Below are 22,917 nucleotides of genomic sequence, written 5' to 3'. Positions count from 1 at the left end.
AGGGGCGGGAGCTGCGAGCCGCCCTGCATGGCGAGGCGGCAGCTGGGGCGGGCGGCGGCCCCGGGGGATGGAGCTGCTGGAGATAGACCTGGAGGGCGGGAGCTCCTGGGAACCCGCGGCAGGCGCGGGGAGCCCCGGCCCGCAGCGCCAGGGCGCTAGGGGCAGGGGCGGCAGCAGCGCGGACAGCCTGGCCGAGGAGGAGGAGGAGGAGGAAGAGGAGGATCCTGCGGGCAGGTACCGCAGCACCTCGTCCCTGGTGAGCGGCCTCCTGACGGAGCTGTATAGCTGCGGGGGCCGCGCCCGGCACCGGGACAGCGTGGACAGCTCCACCGAGGCGTCCGCGGGCTCCGATGTCTTCCCCGGGGGCAGAGGCAGCAGCGCCGAGTCCCGCTTCCTCCAGGAGCTGCAGCAGCGGCCGAGCCAGCGGCACCAGATCGAGTATCTGGGCCAGAAAGGTAAAGGCACCGGACGGACCGCCCGCCCCCACCTCCGCCCTGCCCAGCCACCCCGCGGGCACCAGGAGTCTCCCGCGCCCGCTTTCAGCCCTGCCTGGCCACCGCGAGTCTCCTGCCCTGCAGGCCCACCTCCGCCTTGCCCAGCCACCCCACCAGCACTGGGAGCATCCTGGCCCTCACCCCAACCTTATCCCTACCTAGCCACCTCACCTGCACTGACAGTACCCTGCCCTGGCTCCCATCTCCGCCCTGCCTGGCCACCCCAAGGCGCCATGAGTCTCCCGCCTCCTGTCCCTATCTCTGCCCTGCGCGGGTACCCCAAGGCACTGGGTGTTTCCTGCCCTTTGCCCCCATTTCCGCTCTGCCCGGCCACCCCGCCATACTGGGAGTACCCTGCTCCGTGGCTCCACCTCATGTTGGTCGGCCACCTAGGGCTGGATTAACCTTTTTTTGGGCCCGGCACCAAACATATTTGTGGGCCCCCATGTAGTTGTTATGGGCCCCTTCCGAGTGTGGGCCCAGCGCGATGGAACCGTTGGTGGCACAGTAAATATGGTACTGCTGGGATGGGGATGAAAACATTTATTTAAAAACAAAATAAGATATCTGAGCCATGCTTGACTGAGACCTCCACTCAGTTCATAGAGAACAAACTGGGCTAGCATCAATATACCCAGAATATTCCTGAATTTGGTTTACTTGTCTGGGAGGGGGTTGTTTGTTAGTTTTGCCTTTTGTGTTTAAAGACTTGGGGCCTGCTTGGGGACCTGAATACAAGTGTTTAATTTTCACGTTTATGAGCCATATTAATCCTGGATGTAGCAGTCAGTGGAGTTGCACCTGCATCTCTGCACCACCTCCCTCCACCCAAAGTTATGTTCTTAAATACATTTTTTTTAAAGCTGGATTTTCTACTTTGGTACAATAATGTTTTAAAAAACTTTAAAAAAACTCTTATTTTCTTTAGCCTATTTCTCCCTTTGCCTCACCATCTCACATGACTTTAAGTGAAACAGTAAAGTTACTGGGGTGGAGTGTGGGGAGGAAGATTGTGGGGGAGAAGTTTCTGGGCATTCCCACTGGCAGGGGGGCGGCAGCCAGCCCTGCTGTCACTGCCCCCCCCCCCCCGCCATCCCGGTCCTGAGGGCCACTGACAACCAGCCTCCCCCACGCCACCCTGCATGGTGTCCGAAGACATACACACACCCCAGGCATGAAGCTGCAGGGTCAAGATGGTGCCCAGGAGCCCATGGCTGGGTATCTGGGTTGCCAGGGGGCCGCACACTGGGAGTCACAGCACTGCTGCCACCCCAGGAGAGTGGGGGAGACCCGGGGGTGGAAGGGCCGAGCCAGGAGTCTCTACCCTGTGCCCCATAGGGAGGGCGACATGGCGGGTTCAGCGCCTTAGCACTGGGAACCCTCTCCCTGCACCGTTTCCTTTTTTTTTTGGTCCACTCTGCTGCCACTCACTTCAACTGGGGCAGCAGCTCACAGCATGGTGCGGGGCATTATGGGACTACTAGTGTAGCTGGTGACGCAGATCCAAGGGCCCCAGTGGAAGGCAGCGGCACGCGAACTACAACTCCCCACGCACCTTGCAGCACGTTGCTTGCCAGTGGCTTGGCTGGATTAACCATTTGTGGGCCTCCAAGTTGTTGTTATGGGCCCCTTCCAAGTGTGGGTCTGGCACCACTGGCACCATTGTAAACCCAGTACTGTGGCCACCCCACAGCAGTAGGAGTCTCCTGCCCTGCAGCCCAACCTCAGCCCTGCCCAGCCACCAGAACATCCTGTCCTTCACCCCTACCTTATTCCTACCCAGCCACCCTGTTGGCACGGGCAGTACCCTGCCCTGACCCCCACCTCATGTTGCCTTTTCCACCCCACCATCACTGGGGGTATCCTGCACCACACCCCCATCTCATCCTTGCCCGGCCACCCCATCAGCACTGAGTATCCTTCTCCCCATGTCAGCCTCATTCCTGCCCGGCCCTCCCACTGCCACCTGCATGTCAAACTCATTCCTGCAAACAGAATAAAGTCCAGGCCCGCAACATGTATACATGACCCTATTAAAGCAGCAGTTTCATAAAGCTGAAAACAACTGTGAGCCCAATCAGCTGGGAGAGTGGATTTAATCAGAAAAATGTGAACTATAATTGGGAATCTTTTAAGAACATCTTACTATATGCTCCAAAAAACACTCTCACAATTGAAGAAGAAGCTGTGCTGGTTTAAAAAAAAAAAAATCTGGTTTAGAGGGGAAGTGAAAGTAGCTATACATTTTTTTTAAATGTAACAAATGGAAGATAGGGGAAATTCATGATAATGGATATGAATCAGAACTTAGGAATTGTAGAAAATTGATAAGGGAAGCAAAGGGACACAAGGAGAAATATATGGCCAGCTGAGTTAAGGACAATAAGAAGGAGTTTTTTAAATGTGTTAGGAACAAAAAGAACCCTGACACTGGTATTGGTCCATTACTAGATGAAAATGGTAGAATTATCAATAATAATGCAGAAAAGGCAGAAGTGTTCAGTAAATATTTCTGTTCTGTATTTGGAGAAAACACAGATGATATAGTCTCATCATATAGTGATAACACTCTTTCCGTTCCACTAGTATCTCTGGAGCATGTTAAACAAAAGCTACTAAAGTTAGACATTTTTAAATCAGCAGGTCCAGTTATTTTGCATCCAAGACTTTAAAAAGAGCTGGCTGAGGAGCTTGCTGGACCATTAATGCTGATTTTCAATAAGACTTTGAAGTTTGGGGAAGTTCTACGAGACTGGAAGAAAGCTAATTTTGTGCCATATTTTAAAAAGGGTAAACAAGAAGATCCAGGTAATTTTAGACCTGTCAGCTTGATGTTGATTCTCGGCAAGATAATGGAGCGGCTTATACAGGTCTCGATTAATAAAGAATTAAAGGGGAGTAAAGTAATTAATGAAAGTCCAACATGGGTTTATGAAAAATTGATTCTGTCAGACTAACTGGGTTTTTCTTTTGGTGACATTGCAAGTTTGATTGATGAACTTTGCAAGTACTGTTGATGTAATATACGTAGACTTCTGCAAGTCATTTGACTTGGTAGCACATGACATTTTGATTAAAAAACCTAGGATGATATAAAATTATGGTACACATAAAAAGTGGCTAATTAATACATCTTAAAATGTGATTGTAAACAGGAAATAGTCATCAAGTCGGTATGTATGTAGTGAGGTCCCACAAGGATTGGTTCTTCGCTCTACATAATTTAACATTTTTTATCAGTGACCTGGAAGAAAACATAAAATCATTGCTGATAAATTTTGCAAAAGACTTGAAAATTGGGAGAGTGGTAAATAATGAAGAGGAGAGGTCACTGATTTAGAATGATCTGAATCACTTAGTAAACTAGGTGCAAGCAAACACTATGCGATTTAATGGAGCTGAATGTAAATGTATTGCATATAGAAACAAAGAATGTAGGCTATATTTACAGGATTGGGGATTTTATCCTGGGAATCAGTGTCTCTGAAAAAAGATTTGGGGGTTTCGGTGGACAATAGGTTGAAGATGAGCTCCCAGTGTTACACTGTGGGCAAAATAGCTAATGTGAACCTCAGAGATATACAGGAGAATCTTGATTAGAAGTAGAGAGGTTTTTTCACCTCTGTATTTGGTCCTGGTATGACTGCTGTTGGAATACTGTGTGAGTTCTGGTGTCCACAGTTCAAGAAGGATGTGATAAATTGGAGAGGGTTCAGAGAAGAGCTACGAGAATGATTAAAGGATTAGAAAACCTGCCTTACAGTGATAGACTCAATGAGCTCAATATATTTAGCTTGAGGAGTGACTTGATTGCAATCTCGAAGTACTTATATGGGGAACAAATATTTAATAATGAGCTCTTCAATCTAGCATGATCCAATGGCTGGAAGTTGAAGCTAGACAAATTCAGAATTTTAAATAACGTGCAAATTTTTAACAGTGAGGATAATTAACTATTGGTACAATTTCCTTAGGGTTATGGTGGATTCTCCATCCCGGACCATTTTTAAATCAAGATTGGATATTTTTTATGAAAACTATGCCCTAGGATAGTTAGGGAGCAGTTCTATGGCCTGTGTGATACAGGAGGTCAGAGTAGAAGATCACAATGGTCCCTTTTGGCCTTCGAATCTGAATTCCTGCCCCACTGGAATGGGGAACATCCTGCCCCACCACTCCATTGGCACAAAGAGTATCCTACCCTGCACCCCAACCTGAACCCTTGGGTCAAATTGGCAGAGACCCTGGAGGATATTCACTTTCCTCTGCAGCATGGGGCATGGGTCACCGGTCACTTGCGAGTTTAAAGTAGTGTAAATGGTGGATGCTCTATAACTTGAAGTCTTTAAATCATGATTTGAGAACATCAGTAACTCAGCTAGAGGTTAGGGGTCTATTACAGGAGTGGGCGGATGAGGTTCTGTGGCCTTCAGTGTGCAGGAGGTCAGACTAGATGATTATGATCGTTCCTTCTGACCTTAAAGTCTATGAGTCTATCCCTGTGTAGCCGCTCCACTAGCATTGGGAGTGTCCTGATCTGCACCCTACACTCATCCCTGGCCAGCCACCAACATGCGGGTTACATTGCTCCAAAATTATCCACAACTTCAGAGGGAGTAACCTATTCTGTCCATTGCCCCCAGCCGCTTCCCTGCCCACTGTACAACCCCTTCCCTGATCTGCGTCAAACTCTTCCTTGTACAGAGGCACAGTGATTATATCACTCAAATCCTTCACATTTGCTTATAGATGACACCTTCTTTGATCCTGCCTCCTTTCCCTCCACTCCCATCTCCTCCTCTCTATTATCCTGGACTTATTTCTCCACCCACCTCTTCACCTTCTCTGCCTGTGCAAGTGTTACCTTTTCCTCCATCTGCACAAAAATTACCTCTCCAGCCTCCCCCCGCCCTTGCCAAAACAAACAAACAAAACAAACCAGAATGGTTTTCCTTCCCATCTACACAGCTGCTTCTCCTCTCTGAGAAACTGCCCCTTCCTCCACCTGCATAACTCCTGGGAAAGGAGGGTGGGATAATCAGGATTTTATCAAAATATTCAGTGCTTGAATGATGATAATGTCAGGTGCAGCGTGAGTGTGTTGGGCCATTATTTTCAGTTAAACGTGTTCATATTTTTCTGGAATCTGTCTCACAAAACATGGGTTCCAGGTTTTTTTCTTTTTGAAATTACATAAATCTCAAATAGTGACCAGCTGTCACTTGTTCCTGAAAGATTTGTTGACCTTAACGTTGCCAGATAGAGGGCGCCTTCAGGAAACCGGTTTTGTGAATTTATTTAGCTCTGTGTGACCTTATGCACAATTTCTATAGTTTTAAACTAGCGAAGCATAATAACTCTGTAGACTTGGTCATGCATTACAAATTCCACATTATTAAAGGTAGTCAATATTTGGGTCACTTTTTTATTTCTGACGAAGTTTTTGACATGTTAGCTTATTTGGAAATAAATTGAGTCGGGTGGGGGAAATTTTAAATGTAAAAAGTAAACAAAGCTGTTACAGCATTTGTCTTACACTTTGGAAAACTTGAACTCAGACAATAGCAAAATGAACCTATCCAAGAATGCTCATGAAAAGTAAGCAACCGTGACACTAGATATTAAGGAAAGGAGGACTATACATAGGCCTCTTGTCTCCTGATGTTAAATCAGTCTTGTTGTTGACATGGAAAAAACCAGGAAGTGAAACCTGCCAATTTCTTCAAATCTGTGCAAAAAGCTTTTTGCTTCTGTATCTGGCCTGTTAAGGTGGTATTGCTCCATCTGATTTTATGGATGGTAATCTCAGTCTCTAGTGGAAACTTGCAATTTCAGCATACTATTAGTTCAGTCTAGAATATATTTAATGAACCAAAACTTGTCAGTGTTTGCATGAGTGTAACTGTAACTTAGTGAATGGCTCTGATACACAAGAAAGAATAAAATCAATCTCACTCCCTCTGTTGATTCTACATGGTAACCAGAGTAAAAAAATAAATTATTACTCCTAAGTCCATGAACGTGGTTCTGAATACATACAGGGATCAGATCTATGAATAAGAACATTCCAGTTTTCCATACACTGTTTTCAGAGAGAACCATATTTTAAGGCATACATGTAACAGCATAACTAGTAGGTATTTTTGGCTACATCTGTCACAATAAGCACAAATTTATAAATCAGAAAAATTAAAATTCTGCCCTTATACAGTGTGTGCAAGTTAATTATTGACTTTGGCCCTGCTCCTGAAAGCACTTATACATTAGAATAGTCCCATCCAATAAAGCTACTATCATTAGAAAAGCTACATATGTAAATATCTGCAGCAATGGGTCCTTGGAGTGGCTGCTATAGCAGTTACCATAGATGACTCAGTCAACTCAAGTCATATGTGTTTCAGGCTGGACTGTAATAATTTTGTGTTCTGCTTATTGACAGATGCTGATGAACTGGCAACTATAGTACGAGAACTGAATTACAGAATTTGTGTTCAGTCAGCAAAGCTGCTTCGTCATCTGAAGCAGAAAGATAGGCTTTTACATAAAGTGCAGAAGAACTGTGATATTGTCACAGCCTGTTTGCAGGCTGTTTCCCAGAAACGCCGTAAGTACTGTTTTGTGTATGTGTGCATTAGTTGTGAGTAGTTTATTTAATTAATATGGCAGTATTTCGATTAAACCCTTGAATTTCCTAGCATGAGACTTCTAAACAAGTTCTAAAATCAAGAATCTAGTGGATGCTATTAGATTCATGTACCTAGTTCCCATTGAAGGCAATGCGAGTTGCATGTGAATCAGTTAAAAAGAATTGGTCCAAATAATTGATAAGATATGCTATAATATTCCAAGATGTATGCATTGAAGAAGTTCTCTCTCTCATAAAGTACGCTCTGTAATGCCTTTTCAACTTTAGCATAGGGGAAACATGTTGATTCTGCTTGCTGTGTTTAATTGTAAACTTTTGTATGGCTGGGGGGAGATAGTAAGTGCCATTATTTTCTCTTCATTAGTAACTGTGTGTTGTATGTATGTTTTTCATTCCAGAGCAGTATTACTAGTATGCCATTTCTTTACGAAGTGGATTCAGAACTATAGATATTCTTAGGAAGCTTGAATATCAACATCTGTCATTTATGCAAGGGTTTCAAAATAGGAGCTGTGGGGAAGAAGAGAAATGTTGCTTTCTGAGTGTTAGTTTTTTTCTCTGACTAAACAGAATATTTTTGTATTTAATTTTTGATCATTGTCGAAAGGCACTAAACTACTTTCAGCAGGTTCTTGTACAGTGAAACTTTAAAATGTCATATCTAAAACCATGTCATACCTTTAGAAAGGATATATGAAAATTGCCTAATATTCAGTCTTATTTTTTTATTAACACGCAGCGTGACAGGTACAGTAAATGTTCAGGTAAAGTAAATATAAGCATGACCACTTACAAAAATGCCTGCAGCAGCTTTGAGGTGCATGTAAAAGGTTTATTTTAAAAACTTACTGTAGTGACATATATGCTAATGTGGTATAGTTAAGGGTTTGTCTGGTTCTATTGTAAAATTAGATCTTTGAGCGTTTATAAATGTTGATGTGCTCTACATGAAATTTAGCAAACGAGTTCTCAGTCGATATATAGTACTTAAAATACATGTTCTTCCTCTAATCTCTCCTTTTTCCCCAGAAAAATTTTCAAGGCCTCAATTCTGTATATGCTTCAGCACAAACATAACTTTAACTTTGTGAGTAGTCCCAAGATTGGGTCCTAAATTCTGACAGTGAAATCCTGGCCACAGTGAAGTCAATGGCAAAACTCCCATTGATTTTACTAGATTCAGGATTTTTCACCCTAAGTGTAAAAGAACTGTGAATCTTTGTTTTAGATGTTTTTGTTTTTATTCATACTATTGGAAAGTGGCACCTTTGTCTGAAAGAAAACAAACTAGCTATCCCTGAGAAAGCAATTTCAGTTTTGAAATGTGCAGTTATTGTTTAACAGCTCTGTGTGTGTGTGTGTGTGTGTGTGTGTGTATGTTTGAAGTCTGGTTACAGGCATGCAGTATATCTAGGGCCCTACCAAATTCACAGTCCATTTTGATCGATTTCACGGTCAGAGGATTTTAAAAATTGTACATTTCATGATTTCAGCTATTTAAATCTGAAATTTCAAGGTATTGTAATTGTAGGGGTCCTCACCCAAAAAACATTTGTGTGTGGGGAGGGTCGCAAGGTTATTGTAGGTGGTGGTTGCGGTACTGCTACCCTTACTTCTGCACTGCTGCAGGCGGTGACGTTGTCTGCAGAGCTGGGCAGCTGGAGAGCTGCGGCTGCTGGCCGGGAGCCTAGCTTTGAACGCAGAGCAGCCTCCAGCAGCAGTGCAGAAGTAAGGATGGCATGGTATAGTATTGCTGTCCTTACTTCTGCACTGCTGCCTGCAGAGCTGGGCCCTCAGTAGCCACCACTCTCCGGCCACCCAGCTCTGAAAAAGGCAGCAGCGCAGAAATAACAGTGGCGTGGTATAGCATTGCCACCCTTACTTCTGGGCTGCTGCTGCCGGGGTGCTGCCTTCAGAACTGGGCTCCCAGCCAACAGCCGCCACTCTCTGGCCCCCAGCTCCAAAGGCAGTGCAGAAGTAAGGGTGGCAATACCATGATCCCCCTAAAATAACCTCGCAACCCCCCTGCATCTCCCTTTTGGGTCAGGACCCTCAATTTGAGAAACGCTGGTCTCCCCTGTGAAATCTGTATAGTATGGGATAAAAGCACACAAAAGACCAGATTTCATGGCGGGGGGACCAGATTTCACGGTCCGTGACACGTTTTTCATGGCTGTGAATTTGGTGGGGCCCTAAGTATAGCTCTTTAAATTAGGCTTTTATATTTAGTAAAAGTTGTTTAACATTGTGGTAGACATCTAGATACACACACAAAAATCAGGAAGTTCAAATGTATCCCAAAGCAACTGTAATTTAGTCAATTTGTACATTTAGGACGTAATCCAACACTCACTGAAGTCAGTGGAAAGATTCCTGTTGGCTTTAGTGGGCTCTTGATCAGGTCCACAAAGTGTTAATTTTTATGCCTTAATGTAAAAATACTAACACCATATATGTACAGAATTACATTTGCTGTGGGAATACAACTTTGAATGTTCTGACATTTTGTGCATCTAAAATCTCAGAAATGTTATGGCATTAACATAGATTTTTCCGCTTGTCTTCAATTTTTAAAAAGACTTTTTAGAATGCATTGTGATGACATTGAAATAAATGCATAATATGAAATAATCAAAATTTAACTGAATTTATTTTAGTGTATAGCGCTCCAGCTATACACACGCTCATGAATGCATATTTTGTCTACGTGCCTCAGTACCTATTAAAAATATTAGTAGAAATCACTGGACATAGTACATTATTGTACTAGAAGGATAACTTATTTTTGAAACTCATCAAAAGTTCTTGTAATTGAAAGCCAAGTGCATAGCAAGTTCAAATGTTGTTTCTAATGGGCACTGAATTTCTTTTTCAACTACATTTTTAAATATCCAGTTTCTGATAGAAGAACCAATAATTATTTTAAAAGTATCTAAAGAAAAATGTTGGTAAGCATCACAAAAGATTTACAATAAAAATGTATTCTTGCGATGTTTTTGTTATGGGCAGTAAAGCTTTCTAATGTGCTGCTCCATATTAGTGTTGCAATGTCTTGTATTACTAATGTTTGTGTCAAGAACTCATTAAGGCAAATTGGGCAAACCACATTGCTCTCTAAAATTGTCTAAAAAGATTTTCTTAGTGACAGGCTAAAAAATTGTTTGGAAACGTAAGTTAAGTCATTTAAAATATTGCCTAAACCTACTTATTTATACAATGGCGCTGTGTCTGGTGTACAAAGTTTCACACTATGTTTGTGCTATATTTAAAAAAAAAATGCTGCACACAACAGCACTGAAATTTGCATCTAAAGATAAGAATCCAGTCTTAATTTGCCTGTGATGTTCAGATGCTCAGTGGCCCCCTCCCACATATAATAATAGATCAAATGCAAACAAGTACCGTGGTGAAATAGTTAATGGTAGTGATTCTGCCTCAATTCCGAGCTTTGTTTACGTGATATAATTCAAACCCTTAACTGAACATGGTAATCAAATTCATCCCTTATGCAACTCCACTTAATCAGTGGAGTTATATGACAGGGATAAATTTGGCCTATTATTTTGTGGCTAACCATACTATACACTTGTCTATTCCTCTGCAGTGAATAAACTGTCAAAACCTTTTACAATGATCATTTAAATTCTAAGTGATAACATAAGAGTTTAAAATTTAAAACTTTTATTATACCATGCAGATAACTACTGGATGGATCAAATACTGAGCAGGATTCATTCTCAGGTCTCTGCTGGAATTCATTAAATACTTGAAGTGTGGTCTTCTGGCAGCTTTAGAGGCTCATGACTGACTTTATTATTCCAGGGCCATCAAGAATCAGTACAATGCACATAATAGTAACTTCTTTGGTAGTAAAAAGAACTAATAGAACAAGTGTGCAGGAATGAACTGTCATCATGCATGTTGCAACACTGGATTCTAACAGAATGCACTTCATATACTTAGACATTTTGTATGTTGATATAAACATTTGTCATTGGCAGATGAAATGCATTTGTAGAATGAAATGCATTGTGGTCACAAGTAGACACTGCTATAGAATATAAAATGTATTGCAGAATAAAATGCATTTTGATTAGAAGTATACATTGCCAGGGTTCTGTTAGACAGTGGATAAATGCTAAGAACAGTACACCATGTTGGAGTTTTAATTTGAAATAATTAGTGGTTGACTACCTTTATTTCAATGGAATCTGTTTGGGGGAAAAAAATGTTAAGGGGTAAGTCAGTGGGATAGAATGCCATAGTGGTCTCCTGATGCCAGATATTTTTTCCAAGCAGACACTTACCTGTAATTTAGTAACTTTATTGTATTTATTTGGTATAGTAGGAATGATGCTGGGGCATTATAGATGTCCATTAGGGATGAACTACTTCAGGTCCACATTTGGTGTGTGCACGAAAGTGCCATAAGCAAACAATGCTTGCTTAATCACAAAGAATACTATATTTATATCAATCCGGGATTGTAGAATAGACTTCAATAAAGAATAAATGAAGGGGCATGTGTCTGTGTCACATATCTGAAATTAGAAAATTGCCGAATATTATGTTAGCAGTTCTCATTCAGAGAATGTGTAGGGTGACACCTTTTTTTCTCTAATGAGATTACACAAACTTTTTGGTTGCTTTCTTGACAGTATGCTTGTTTCACCTATTACATTTCCTTTCTGAGTGGCCAAAGTGTAAACCAGAGTTGCTTGAAACGACAAATTTTAACCCCATATTCTTTTTTTTTTTTAAGAGATGTTTGAGTGGCTTAATTTTATTTCCATTTAACTTTTGTTTGTAAATAAAGGGTTAGCCATCCATCAGTTAGATTTCCACACATTTAATTTGGTTTCCTAATAGGGATGTTTAAAACTAAAATTATTGCATAAACTGGATTGAAATTTATGTCAAAGGAGTGAGTAGTAACATTTTCTAGTATTTTTCCCTTTGAAGCAATATACTTTCTTAGCAGAACCAGATGAATGAAATTTCCTTTCTGTGAACATTTTTATGAGATTTAATAGGGAATAAAATTATTCATAAAGTTACAAACTTTTCTTTTGATATGTTTTAAAAAGATATTAAATATTTTCTGTTGTAATGCCTTTTTAGAAACTTAAAAATAAACTATTTTATCAATATTGCAAACATTGTTTCCTGCAGAGTTCCATTAAAGACACAATAAATGTGTTAGTTTTTCAGGTTTTTTTCCCCCCTTCTCCTGGTTTCCTATCCAGCCTCCTCTGTCAAGTATTGAACTGTTGAGCCAGCAGGGGGAGCTAGAATATTTTATTTCATGCACAAGTGAAGACTTAAAGGTGGTGGTCTTTTTTCATTTTTCATAGATTCATAGATATTTAGGTCAGAAGGGACCATTATGATCATCTAGTCTGACCTCCTGCACAACGCAGGCCACAGAATTTCACCCACCACTCCTGCAAAAAACCTCTCACCTATGTCTGAGCTACTGAAGTCCTCAAATCGTGGTTTAAAGACTTCAAGGAGCAGAGAATCCTCCAGCAAGTGACCCGTGCCCCAAGCTACAGAGGAAGGCGAAAAGCCTCCAGGGCCTCTTCCAACCTGCCCTGGAGGAAAATTCCTTCCCGACCCCAAATATGGCGATCACTTAAACCCTGAGCATATGGGCAAGATTCACCAGCCAGATACTACAGAAAATTCTTTCCTGGGTAACTCAGATCCCACCCCATCTAATATCCCATCACAGGCCATTGGGCCTATTTACCATGAATATTTAATTATCAAAACCATGTTATCCCATCATACCATCTCCTCCATAAACTTATCGAGTTTAATCTTAAAGCCAGATAGATCTTTTGCCCCCACTGCTTCCCTTGGAAAGCTATTCCAAAACTTCACTCCTCTGATGGTTAAAAACCTTCGTCTAATTTCAAGTCTAAACTTCCTGGTGGCCAGTTTATATCCATTTGTTCTTGTGTCCACATTGGTAATGAGCTTAAATAATTCCTCTCCCTCTCCTGTATTTATCCCTCTGATATATTTATAGAGAGCAATCATATCTCCCCTCAACCTTCTTTTAGTTAGGCTAAACAAGCCAAGCTCCTTGAGTCTCCTTTCATAAGACAAGTTTTCCATTCTTCGGATCATCCTAGTAGCCCTTCTCTGTACCTGTTCCAGTTTGAATTCATCCTTCTTAAACATGGGAGACCAGAACTGCACACAGTATTCCAGGTGAGGTCTCACCAGTGCCTTGTATAACGGTACTAAAACCTCCTTATCCCTACTGGAAATACCTCTCCTGATGCATCCCAAGACCGCATTAGCTTTTTGTTTTCTTTTGTTTTTTCCCCCAGTTACAATGATGGCTATATTGTCCCTCCTTTTTGTTTTTCTTTTCAAAGGATTCAGAAATGACTTGCAATATGGCATTTCTTAGATTGGTCTGAAATATGTGATCAGACATGAACCTCATTGATAAGTATTAGGCACAGATTGAGATTTTTAAATAGTATTCATGAAGAGTGTATTTGGCTCCAGAAATAAGATATAAAACAGGTATAAAAATAATAGAAAAATGTCTTTAAATTTATAGCTGACACTGGTGAATTCACACACACATAACCTCCCACGGCCCACTTGTTCTCAGTCCTAGTCCCCCTCTGCCCCTGCCCCCAACTCCTTATCCAGTGTCTGTGTTTCCCTTAGTGGCTCCCTGTGTCCTTCTCCCCACCACACCCCAGCTCCCAATCCTAGTCTTCCTGCCCAGTCAGTCCCAGTCTTCACCTTCTAACTGCCAGTCACAGTTTTTTTAACCCCTCTGCCCAGTCACAGTCTTACCAAGCTGCATGTCCTAATCTTCTCCTTTCCCATTCTCACTGTTCTGGGTCATGTCTTCTCTCCATTAGAGACAGACAGATTTTTCCTCCATACTGCCCATGTATCAGTAGAGAGGTCATTGAGAGCAGTGGAGAGATAGGCTCCCTGCTCTCAGTTCTGGTGTCTGGCATCACCCTGCCCTGGGAAAGTCTGACTTCACCCTACAGTCCTGGTTTGGAGCATGCTGAGTTGCTCTTTGGGGGTGGAAAAAATCTGTTTGCATGTGCTTAGTACAGACTTCTTTGGGTTTAGCAGATAAAAATCTCCAAAGAGTTCATCCCCACTGAGCATGTTCCATCCCCCACTGTTTCTAGTGCTGACTGGATTGTGCATGTTCAGCGCGGCTGCTGACTTATTCCCTAGCTTCTGTTTGCCAGAAGCTGGGATTGGTTGACAGGGCAGGGATCACTTGATGATAACCTGTCTGTTCATTCCCTTTGGGGCACCTGCCATTGGGCTCTGTCAGAGGACAGGATACCGTGCTTGATGGACCTTTGGTCTGACCCAGTATGGCCGTTCTTATGTTCTTAGAAATTCTGGATTTCAGTGGCTGAACATATTAAACTATATGGATACATAATGGTTTCTTCATCTGCTGACTTGCAGTATTAGTAATCTCTTTGAGTTTGATTTAAACTGATATAAAGCCACCATATACTGGAATCATCTTAGTGTATAGGAGTTTATTATATGTTATTGCAGGAAACATTTGATACCATGAGTAGAGGAAAGGATTGTGCCTATGCTGTCTGTTTACCACTAGTAAGTTCTCTCTCATAATATATATTTATCTCCCTACTATACATTCCCTGGGGACTTCTAAGAAAATTGTGAAAGACCCACTTGAGATGGCAATTGCATAGGTGCCTGGCTGGGTGGTTTTTAAAGGTACATCATCAGCTTAGAAAGGACAGTTCGATATGCATTTTTTAAACCTACATTTACTATAAATGACAAAGCAGGGACACTTTTTTTTTCTTTCCCAGTTTTGTTTATCTTTCACAAATAGCACCAGACGAGAGCAAAACACTTGGGGAAATAAAGACAAACATGGTTTGTCAAATTAATAGATTTACAGAGACACTCAAAGGTAACTGTATATTTTTTTAAATAGCTAGATTTAAATAGGAGTCTCTTGATGATTTATCTGTTTTTAAATGTCCATCTTTGGTAGTTCTATATTCACACAAAACGATCCTAAAAGAACATTATTATGGTTGCAAAGTCAAGCACTCAAAATTATGACATGCCAGAATTAAGGTTGCCTGTGCAACCTTAATTCAGCTCCCTTGTGTGTGTGCATTATGATACAGTCCTTTATTACATAATTACATACTATTTCTTTCCACAGACCCATTCAATGCACAGGACTGACATTTAATGAGCAGCTATTCAATATTTTGTTTTCTTCTCATTGTTCGATGAGACCACAGGCCTTGTTGACTGCACAATATTCAAACGTGCTCAGCATATAAACATATTAATTTTTTGGGGAGATTTTCTATGGCACTCATCATATCTGAGTGTTTTATAAACATGAATGAATTTATTTTGACAACACCCTTGTGAAGTAAGGAGGTGGTACTGTCCCCATTTTACAGATGGGAGCTGAGGCACAGAGTGATTAAGGTCAAGAGTATCCCACTAATTTTGTGTGCCCAATTTAAGACACTTAGTACTTGATTTTTTTCAGAGCACTTAGCATTATATAGTACAAAGAACAATTCCCATTTCCTTCCTTTCTCTGTGAGGAGGAACCCGTAATCAATGACTGTTGCTCCCTATGCAGGTTGGGCCTACAAGAAATCTGGGACTCCATTGTTGTAGGCTAGTGGCTGATATAAAATGAGGGTTTAAAATCACACTTGTTTAAATATGTTCCTGCCTCTTCATTGAAGAAAGAGAAGTGTCTGCAAAAGGCCTGGTCTACACTCCAGCAATAGGTTGACGTAAAACAGCTTACGTCATCCTAATTATGTCAGTGTACACCCTGCAGCCTTGCTCCTTCTGATATAAGTGCCATGCTACACCAACATAATAGTTTCACCTTCACAAGAGGTGGAGGGCTTATGTCATTGTAGTTTGGGCGACACCATGTCCCTATAGACACTGCGTTACTTACATCTGTGGGCTGTCATTCTTAGTCACCGCTGGAGCCTTGAAATTGACAAGAAAGCTGGCTCCCTAGTCGGGCTGCCACTCAGGCTTGGGCTGTCACTCAGGCTCAATCTGCTTCCCAAGCTCCTCCCTCCCCACAGAGAGCCCTGCTGCCCCCCCCAGGTCCTGGCTCCCTGCTTGCAGCTGGGTTGCAGCCTGGGCTCTCAGTTCCCTGACCCCCACTGAGAGTATGGTAGCTGACTGGACTCTGGGTGCAGTTTTCCCCTCCAGGAGTCTGGCTGCCCCCCCACCCCTCCGGGCTCTTGGCTCCCCAGTCCCCACTTGGAGTACAGCTGTGCCCAGTGGGAAGCTCCATACCCAGAGTCCAATTGGCTGCTGTGCTCCTTGCAGGGAGCTGAGAACTGGGGGGGGGGGAGGTGGGGGGTGCTTCCCATTCCTGGCAGGGAGTGGGGAGCCAGGTTGCCGCCAGGGAGCTGCACGCAGTGCTGGGTGCCCTGGTTCTCAGCCTCCCATGCTGTCCCTGTTAAGTTGGTAGAAACGCTCCTGGTGAGGACACGCACCACCGACGAAAAAGCAATGTGGACATCAACCACCGCAGTAATTTCTTTGGTGGCTGTTAGTCAGTCTAACATAGGTCAACTTAAGTTTATAGTGTTGACAAGCCCTTCGAAATCTAAGATTACTCCCGGGGGAATTCTTTGTCACTGCGTGTGTGCAGAATTCATGTCCCCTGCAGATTTCTTTGCTTCCCTGCAGAAAAATGACTTTCTGACAGGGAAGCAAAGGGAAGCTGCAAGAGCAGTCATGCACCACTCCCTAGCTGCGCACGTACATCATTTCAGGCATCTGGAGCAGCCGGCAGAGAGGTAAATCACTGCAGGGCTGGGGATACCCCAGCCAGTGGCTCCTACCCTGAGCTGATAGTAAGGATCACCTGATTGCCTCCAGCCTAGCCGAGACTGAATAGGACAGGATTTCCTCTCCCCCTGCAAGGAGTGGCTGGGGCTGTGTCAGACCCACCCCCAGAAACCTTCCTCAGCTGCAGGAAGCTCAGCATCCTCTCTTGCTTTCTGCCCCCATAGCTCCTCAGCTGCCGGGGGAGGGGTCACTGTCTGGGGAGCTGCTTCCCCATCCACCCAGCACCTGTGCATCCGGACCTCCCATACCCAGATACCCCCACCAAGCCTCACACCATACTCCCAGAACCCCCCTAGCCCTCCATACCCAAACCCCACCCCATTGAACCTCAACCCCTGCAATTGGAGCCCCCTGCACCTGAACCCACCACCTCCAGACCCCCACCCCTGCACCCAGAACACCTCCCACTGAGCACCCTGCACTCAAACCCTGAGCCCACACCCTGCACCACCCTGAGCCCACATATCCTGATCCCCACACCACTGACCCCCAATTAGCTGCACCCAGACCCCCACCCCACTGAGTCCCACTCCCCCAGCACCCAGACCCCCCTACTGAGACTCCCACACCCAGACCCCTCCGCTGAGCCCCAAGCACTTTCACCGGGAAGCCCCAGCAGAGTCCCATTGCCCCTACACCTGGAACCACTGCAGTGAGCCTCTGTGCAGCCAGATCCTCCCCCCCCACCCCAGACCCTCCACTGAGCTGCCTGCACCCAGATTGTCCCACTCAGAATTCTCTCGCCCCACACCTGGATCCCCCCGCACTGAGCCCCTCACATTTAGATCCTGCCTGGTTGAGGCTGCCGGCCCTGCACCTGGTGCAGAGGGGCAGGGCCTCAGGGTGTTTCTGGGGCAGGCCCAGGCCTCGTGCTGTATCAGGGTAGGGTGCAGCCTCATGACTGAGTCCATGTCCCAGGGGTGGGGGGTGGGGAGGCTGCAGGGTGATCTTCCACTTTCATGCAGCCAGTGGCCTGTGTTCCCCACTGCCATCCTGGAGCCTCTGCATTTATTTATTGACAAATAAAACTTGCAGAATTTTAAAATATTGTGTGCATAATTTTTAATTTTTTTGGCCAGAATGCCCTCAGGAGTATAAAATCATGATGTCTTTCTCTTGCTGTTTCCTCCACAAACGTGAGTTAAAGATTAGTAGTATGCATCTAACTTGTCTTTAGGTGTCCAAGTGAGCGTGAAGCAGATCACTCACTTTGAAAAATACCCCTTATTGTCTATGGGTTTGGTTAATGGACTTCAAAACGAACACACGCAGTTCTGATGTGTGAAATAAAGCAAATTCTCTATAGTAACTTTTTACAGAAACAAATTAATTGAACTATTCAAGAATATGTTCTCATCTGATGCAATTATAGTAGACTGTTTGGTTGTTACAGAAATTGATCTCTGATGAGGCATCGTCAAATGATTCAACTGGTTAAGTGTGTCTGACCTTTCTCTCTCTCTCTCCATTTGTATCTCTCTATTCAGTCAAATTACTATTACCTGTGCTTCAAAGGCATTATGAATTTCATATCTTAGATACTGTGTCCTTTAAAAATACAGACATAACTAATGTTGAGTGTGCTTGGTTCTCTTCTGTCTCAATGACTGGTGGTTATTCTAATTCTTTTTGATCTTCTGTCCTGCATGTGGGTCTATGAAGAATGGGGAATAGAAAGAATCATATACCTCACATACAGAACAAATCATATTTAGTTGCTTTGTTATTTGACTGGTATTGGGGATGAGCTATCATGGTTGCTGTTTGCTCTTACTCTTTTTTTCCCCCTCCCTTGGATTTCAGGATTGGTGGCCTGTTTGTAATAAAAAATGAAAATGGAATGTTGTTACACTCCTATGCTTTTAATTAGTCTCTCTCAATAGCAAACACTTGGTTTCTCTCCATGGAGTGAAGTTAACCCTGGTACAGAGGGATGGTCAAGGCACTCAGCACCACTTTAAGATTTGCATTGGGGCTACTTGAGGGTGAGCTCGGAGGGCTTTAAATAGGTCATCTATGGCCACTACTGGGCTTCTTCATCCCCTGAATGCTATGGAGAGAGTTTCTGTGTCCCCACATGGGTTGGCAAGGAGTGGAGTGCTGGGGCAGCCACAGATAGGGGACCATAGAAAGCTATATTTAAGCAGATCTAGTGGCCCCAAACATACTGCACTTGGCAACTGTAAGTACTCGTCTATAGGCTGTAGTTCTGCTGACTGTACCTGTGTTGGGGGTGGTAGATTTCATCTTTGGATCCAACCCCTGTATTGGGTCCAGTTACTCAAACTGTATGTAAATGAAGTGAATGTAACTGTTTGTGCAAAATATTTAATGAAGCTAAACACCCAACGTTATCTAGCATAGAAGCTAGTACTGAATTGTGCAGTAGTTAAAAATAGTAAGGAAAAAACGTTTGAAAAGAGACCACTGCTATAACAAACATAGAACTGTAAAATAAAATGCCATTGGAGTATTATATTTCCGTAACCAGTGGCTATAGCTATCCCAGACTTCAGGGAACTTGAAAGCACGTTTTGTTAACCAGTTCTATTGTGGTTAGAGCCTGGGCTCCTGGGATGAGAAGCAAGCTTTGTATATTGTATTCCTTTGACACCAGGCAGAAGGTACTGTAATTGAAACACAAAATAGGTGTTATGGTAACTCTGTTGCCTAGGGGACTATCAACAGCACCCTTACACCATTATTCCTTGCATAGCTGTTCATGGGGAAGTGTTGCAGTGAACAGCTGCTTGTTATATTTATAACACTTGACAATGTAAATTATGCTGGAAATGCTAAATATCTCTGTTAGTGGAGAGGCAAGAGAAAGAAGAGTGAATACTATAAAACAACATAAGTCTAGAAGGAGGTATAGAATATTGAGCAACAAGATGGCCACTTGTGGGAACTACAAAATATAAAACTCTGCGTGACCAACCATTTTTGTTCATAAACCTCTCTTTGCCTACAAATGCTGAAAGCTGAGTACATTATAGTGGAGCTTTAGAGGGTGCTAAAGCATTTTACAATCTCTGTGCACACTACACCACTGAAATACAGCCACCTCTGTACTCGGGGTGGTGTCCAGCTAGTATGCAGAACAGCATAGGGGAACATTTAGGCAACAGAGATGCCAGGGTTATTTCCTATTCTTATCAAAAGTATCCTGGGATCTTTAGTGTGTACACAGTACAGATAGGACTCTGAGAACTGACGTGTATCTGTTGCCTATGAGGCAGTTATTTAACAGTCTCAAGTACAACTCCCTGACCAGCAAACATAGTAGTAAATCGTCGTCACATCTTCTGAGGGATTTCCCAGTAAGAATTTTCTGCTTTTGTTTCAGGATATAACATTCTCATCAATGGTGCTATAATGTGTGCACGTTGCCTGGGGCATGTGCCCTGGGTATGTACTTTGTGTGCAATTCAGGTTGGCAATGAATCTTATAGGTTTATTTTGTTCTGACTTTCAGTCCTCTAGCAAAGAGGAGTATTTCTAATTCAAGTGAGGGAAGTACCATATCTAATTTCCTTATGCTATTTCTCTGGGCTTACCTGTTGCTAGCCTTTTGTGCTGGCTGATGTCATTGTATAACACACCCTGGCTGGCGAATTCAGAACATCCACTGGCGATCTATTCTTCTGCTATCTAATATTTTACTTTTAAAGGAAGCAATATCTATAGAAATTTAATTTAACAATCTGTTCAACCTCTCTCACTTTGTTACATACTAATGAAATTCTGTTGTTGGGCAACTTTAGATCTGGAATTCTTCTGAGACCACTTTAGGCTCTGGATCTAATTTTCATTTCTGAGCTATCAAGAGGAAGAAAAGGTTCTTTGTGCTTTTGGTGCTAAATGCTTTTCTCTTTCCCTCTGTCTAGCCAAAAAGGAAAAGGCACAAATGTGTGCTATGCCTGGGTCATTCATATGAGACCTAAAACATTTCCTGTGGTCTCGGTACTTACCAAGGTGGTCCTAACACAAAAGGTGTCAGAAACTAGTGTCTAGAGCTGTGTGGGAACCAGCTTTTTTTATTTTTGGGAGTGGGGGGAAAGTTTTGCGATTTCAAAATTTCTTCCATTCTGGAACAGAACAAGACCATTTTTAGAAATTTTCTGCAGACCAGAATTCTGAAAAAAAATCTGGTTTGGGTCAAGTGAAACATTTGTTTTGATAAAATATGGAAGATTTTGTTCTGATTATGGCTTTTTAAGTTTACATTTTATAATTTCAAATTTTAAAAAAGAAATAGAGTAATTTCAAAATGGAAAATCAAAAAGTTTTGAAAAGGTAAAAGTGTAATGTTTTGACTTTATAAAACCACTTTTTAAAATTTTTGTTTAGAAATTAATTTTTGTCAAAGGTGACATCTTTCTGCAAAATGTTGCACTTTTGACAAATCAGCATTTTACAATGAAAAATTGTTCCATTGGAAAATTTAGGGCCAGGTCTACCAGTGGCCTTCCTGTGAGTATAGAAGCAGTTCCCTCTGCAGCTCATTTCCAGGAGTCTCTTAGGGTACGTCCACTCTGCAAGAAAAAACAAACCCTAACCAACCAAACAAGAAAAGGTGGTAGCAAGTCTCATAGCTCTTAGGGTTGCCAACTTTTGTCATATTTGAAAACCGGACACTCCAACAGGAGTGCCGGAACCTCCTTTTCCCCTCCAAGGTCCAGCCCCCACATTCACTCTTCTGTCCCTCCCCCTGCCTCCATCACCCACTTGTCTGCAGAGGTGGGACTGGGAGCTGCAGCCACCTGACACAAGTAGGAGGCGGCCTCGGCTGAGTAGGGGCTGGCACATGTGATGACCCGGCACCTCCCCGCCTGCAGTAATCAGACTTTGGGTGTCTGGTCAGTAGCTCTTTTCGACTGGACTTTCTGGGTGAAAACTGGGCACCTTGCCATCCTACTCATAGCCTGGATGTACAGACTCAGACTTGTGTGGCTCATGCTGTGGTGCTAAAAAGAGCAGTGTAAATATTCCTGCTCAAGCTGGAGCCTGGGCTCTCAGACCCACACCTCTTGCTGGGTTTTAGAGCCTGAGCCCCTGCCCACACAGAAATGTCTACACTGCTATTTTTAGTGCCATAGCACAAGCCCGAGTGTGTAGACCCTGGCTCTGAGGCTATGTCTACGCTACTGTGGTAAGTCAACCTACGCTATGCAACTCCAGCTACGTACCTTAGGTTGAGTTACCGTGTGGGGGAGGAGGGGTCAGCGTCAGAAACTCTCCCGTCTACTTACCTTACTCTTCTCATCAGGTGTAGAGTACAGTGGTTGACTGGAGAGTGATCTGCTGTAGATTTGGCGGGTCTTCACTAGACCTGCTAGATCAACCGCCAGTGGATCGATCTCAGAGCGTCGATCCTGGCTGTAGTGTAGACATAGCCAGTGACTTGTTGCTGTGGTGGTGGTTTTTTTTCCCCAGTGTAGACATACCCTAAGTAATTCTGCACTGGGACTTCCTAGCTGGTTCAGGTTGCTGAGGAGCCAAGCTTTGTTCCTTGAGCCAGCTGTGCTCCGGCTGCCTGTTTCAGGCTGTTGATGACCCTCCTACTCTCCTGTGCAAGTGTTCCTTTCAACATCCCCCTGGGCTGCCCCCAAGTCCTGCTTCCTCATGTAAGCCCCAGCTCCCCTTGCTCTAGTGTGTCTCTTCCAAATCTCTCAGCGTATGTCTACACTGCAAAGAAGAACCCACAGCTGGCCTGTGCCAACTGATTTGGGCTCCCAGGGCTGGGGCTGTTTCACTGGAAGCCTGAAAATCTACATAGCAGTTACATATCCCCTTAGCCCGAGTCAGCTGGCACGGGCCACCCTCTTGGTGTCTAACTGCTGTGTAGGCATACCCTTAGACCCTGGAACCTCTCCT

The 22,917-nt window shown here is 43.4% G+C and overlaps 1 protein-coding gene across 3 annotated transcripts in view; it reads left to right on the top strand.

Annotated features, from left to right (window-relative positions):
- The window catches only part of TBC1D30 (TBC1 domain family member 30), an 83,533-nt gene continuing 60,616 nt past the window's right edge, over positions 1-22,917 (top strand). Inside the window, exons 1-2 of one of the 3 annotated variants that reach the window (XM_048835904.2) lie at positions 1-455; positions 6,934-7,098. In XM_048835904.2, coding sequence (XP_048691861.2) covers positions 68-455; positions 6,934-7,098 — 553 coding nt within the window. In that variant the 5' untranslated portion in view covers positions 1-67. Of the gene's footprint in view, positions 456-6,933; positions 7,099-7,885; positions 7,905-22,917 lie in introns of those variants that run through there. The other 2 variants (XM_048835903.2, XM_048835910.2) reach the window with 2 other exon arrangements.

Source organism: Caretta caretta, chromosome 1 (genome assembly GCF_965140235.1).
Source record: "Caretta caretta isolate rCarCar2 chromosome 1, rCarCar1.hap1, whole genome shotgun sequence".
NCBI classification, from domain to species: Eukaryota; Metazoa; Chordata; order Testudines; family Cheloniidae; genus Caretta; species Caretta caretta.
The sequence above is the reverse complement of the archived record's forward strand: the minus strand, read 5'-3'. Positions and strand labels throughout refer to the sequence as shown.